Raw genomic sequence first — 3,636 nt, 5'->3', positions numbered from 1 at the left:
TCTCCCATGCAAATCCTCTCACGGCTGAGAAAATAAGGGCCAGCAGAGTGATTAGTGGGCAGGAGTGAGGCAAGTGCGCTAAATGCTGACCAGAAGATGTCTCTGAGCAGTGGGGTACATCAAAGAGCAGCACAGCTTATTTGCATGCTGGCTCAATCCAGCCGGGCCCCAGGGCTCATTTGCATGTGGCCTGCCTCCTAGGGGTCTAAAAGCTGCTACAAGATTTCACAAAGGCAGGAATCAGCTGAACCCCAAGGACAGGGTTGGCTCCTTTTCTCCCTCTGTCCATCTCCTCCCTGCACCATGGCCCTGTGCGCTCTGCCTCTCTGTCTCCTGGGGCTGTTCCTGGCAGGTAATTCCCCACCAGGATGATTTTTGGGGGCCAGGTAAATGAGTTAAATAGGGGTTTAGCAAAAGCCGTGCAGCACTAACAGATCTGAGTTTTGTGTCTGGCAGGTTCTTGTGCCCAGCACGTGGTGACACAGCCGCCCTCAGTGTCGGGGTCTCCAGGGCAGACAGTGAAACTCTCGTGCAGCGTCAGTGGAGGATACAGCATCAGTAGCAATGGAATGTGGTGGTATCAACAGACCCCTGGGAATCCTCCCAGATACCTGCTCTATTATTACAGTGATTCTAGCACAAGCAGGGGCACTGGGGTCCCGGACCGGTTCTCTGGCTCTGGCTCTGGCAGTGTTGGCTACTTAACCATCTCTGGGCTCCAAGCCGAGGATGACGCTGATTATTACTGTCTGACGTGGGACAACAGCGCTAAGATGCTCACAGTGGTGTAATCAGAGAGGGAACCGAGACAAAAACCTTTCACATTTCAGTGACCAACACTGAGCGAGCCTCTGAGGAAGAGCTTTGAGGCTGGAGGGGCTGGGGAGGGGAGAGGGAGAGTTGTGGCCAGAGAGAGGCTCCCTTGGCCATGTTGTACCCGGCCTTTGCTGAAGGGATTGCTTTTCCCTCACACTAGATCCCCCTCCTCCTAGACTAATCTCCTGGCACTGCATGGGGGGTGGGGGATGCACACAGATCGGGCACTCTGGGATGCTCTGAACAGAGGGGCTGTTCCAGGCAGTGTCCATGGCAGGCTGAGGACTGTCATGTTCTCTACAACCTCCCCATCTCCTACTACATGGGCCACATGTTCACATCTGCTCCTCCACCCCCTGCACTTCTAGAAGTGACCCAAGCATGTCCGAAGTTGATACCTGCCACAAGAGAGCTGTGAAATCATGTGTGTGGGTGGAGGTCTGGTGCCAGTCAGCCCGTCTGTGATAGGAAGTGTTTGGTAGCAGGGTTGTCAGGTGTCTGGTCATCGGTGCAGAAGGGGCCCGTGGCTAAAGTAGGCTCCCTGTCTGCTCTAGCTCCTCGCAGCTCCTGGAGGCAGCTAGCTGTTCCTGGCGGCCCCTAAGTGTATGGTGCCCAGGCAGGCTCCTTGTGCTGCCCCCGCCCCAGGGCCAGCTCCGCAGCTCCTATTGCCCAGGAATTGCGACCATTGGGAGCTGCGGGGGCAGTGTCCAGAGCATCCATGGGCTTAGGGGCTGCACTGCAGGGATCTGTTGGCTGCCTTCTGGGAGCCATGGTAATCTTGGATTCATACTATCCTGAGAGCCCAGAGAGGCCTGATCCAAGATGGCTGCTACTCTGTGTTCCTGTCTCCACCAGAATCTAAATCCAGCGTAATCCATCTCATCCAATGAACGTGTCAGCAGGAAATGGCCCAATATCCCTAGAGTACCGACAGCAGGAGATTCTGAGAGAATAACTCCAACCCAGGTCTCTTTTAAAAATCTGAAAATAACTAAAAAATCCAAGGGAGTGGACCTGATGGGAGAGGATTCTTGGCCATGTCTGTGTGTGATGGCGAGGGCGGTGTGTCAGCCTGAGTCCAGATCCATTTGTGTGAAGTTCTGTGTAAATCCATTATATTAATGGCATCGTGGGGCAGCACAGATCTGCCCCCCCCCCCCAGGACCCACTGGACCTGCATTTGTTTATATTTATTTTGACCCCTACCTCCAAAGCCAGTGGAGGTTTCAACATGAGCACTTTGCTGGGCAGTTCCATTCTCCCCTCATCTCTTGAATGTGAGGCCCAAAGCCTTTTCCTCTGGGCAGGAAGAGGAATCGGGATAGGTAAATGAATTGGAATTCGGTGATTTTTTATCTTGGTGTCCCCAGAGCACAATACAACATCTCTCTGCTCCCATAGCCCAGCCATGGCAGAACAGGCACCAGCCCAGCAGTGATACATCACTGTGTGCAGGATTTACACACTGTCAAATCAGGTTCAAAGAGCAAGTGCAGTGTGGGGCCCAGGGCCCGATAGCTGTGAGGCAGCACATGGGGCAGTTTGTAGTTCCCCAAATGGAGGTAGAGTCCAAAGCCATTGGAGCTGTGTTCCAGGCAGATGAGAACAATAAATCCTGAGCAGGGTGCTCCCCTGCCCCTGTTCCTCTTGAAATCAGCATCTCCTGTTTCCCTAACATGCTCTACACAATCCAGTGCTGAGCACGTTTCCCAGGTCATGGCTTCTCCCCTAGCCCTGCCCTCTCCCCAATCTCCGTTGACATGACTAAGTAGCCTGAGACATGTGTGGGGTGAGGGAGACATCACACATGAAATCACGGCCTTGTAAATTGCTCTGCGCAGGCAAGAGTGTGAGTGGAACCTTGGAGATTGTGTTATAGAGAAATGAAAGACGCCACTCCATAACTTGTCTTGTGTTCTGAAATGGGCTTAAAATGGGGCAGAAAATCCTTTTTTTCTCTAAAATTAGGTGGCCAGTCAGTGTGAATTGGACATAGTGTTGTGGCTGGGGCTGCAAAGTGACATCGCAATGCATATTGGGAAGAGAAATTGTGAGTAAGGACTGTGAGGCCAACCCCTGTTCTGATGGAAAATACCATGGGATCTTTCATATCTGTGCAGAGCACAGGAGAGTTAACTTCTCAAGATCTCATTTCATACCACAGACCAAAAAGGAACCAGAAACTGGAGAAGTTACTTAACCGTGGCTGCTGATCCATCTATGACCCGTTTAGCCTTAAAGGCATACCTAAGAGAGTGGTTCCTGCTGTTAGAAGGGACCCAGGAGGGCCTGTCTGGAAAGACTCCTGGTGTCCAGAGAAGTCAGCTAGGTGAGGAGGGCATGTCTAGGGAATGGACATTAAGGTCAGACTTGTCTACCACTGAGCCGCCCTCAGAATGGAGCCTGATCTCTCAGCAGATCCCCACCCTGCAAAGTGACCCATGTGCTCTTGCTGCTGTCTGTGAGGTTTCACTAGGGATGAGACACCTGCAGCCCAAACCCCAGCTGGGAGCTTCCCTGTGGCTAGAAGGCTGGGACTGTGCCCTTAGTCAATAATTGAGACCTCTGAAAAGTGATGCTCATACAAGTGATTCCCCCCACCATGGGCAATGAGTGAACCCCTCGTTCTGAGAGGCTAGTCTGCTGACCCCCTGAGGCTCTGTCCCTACCCCGCCCCCACCCTTGAGGCACTGGCCCCCCTTGTCCACTGGAGCCAGAGTAGCTCCAAAACCCCCATCATGGCCTGACCAATCCCCGAGCTCCGGGAGCTGCACCCCTACCAGCTTCGGGGGAGAGACCCCAACTGTCCAAAGATCATGA

At 53.1% G+C, this 3,636-nt stretch overlaps 1 gene segment (V, D, J or C); it reads left to right on the top strand.

Moving 5' to 3' along the window:
- The first annotated feature begins 212 nt into the window (after positions 1-212).
- On the top strand, positions 213-3,636 carry LOC115661075. The segment is given in 3 exon segments: positions 213-352; positions 457-787; positions 3,600-3,636. Coding segments are annotated over 3 exon segments (417 nt in total).

This window comes from Gopherus evgoodei, chromosome 13 (genome assembly GCF_007399415.2).
Source record: "Gopherus evgoodei ecotype Sinaloan lineage chromosome 13, rGopEvg1_v1.p, whole genome shotgun sequence".
In the NCBI taxonomy this organism is placed as follows: domain Eukaryota; kingdom Metazoa; phylum Chordata; order Testudines; family Testudinidae; genus Gopherus; species Gopherus evgoodei.
This window is presented reverse-complemented; position numbering and strand designations above follow the sequence as displayed.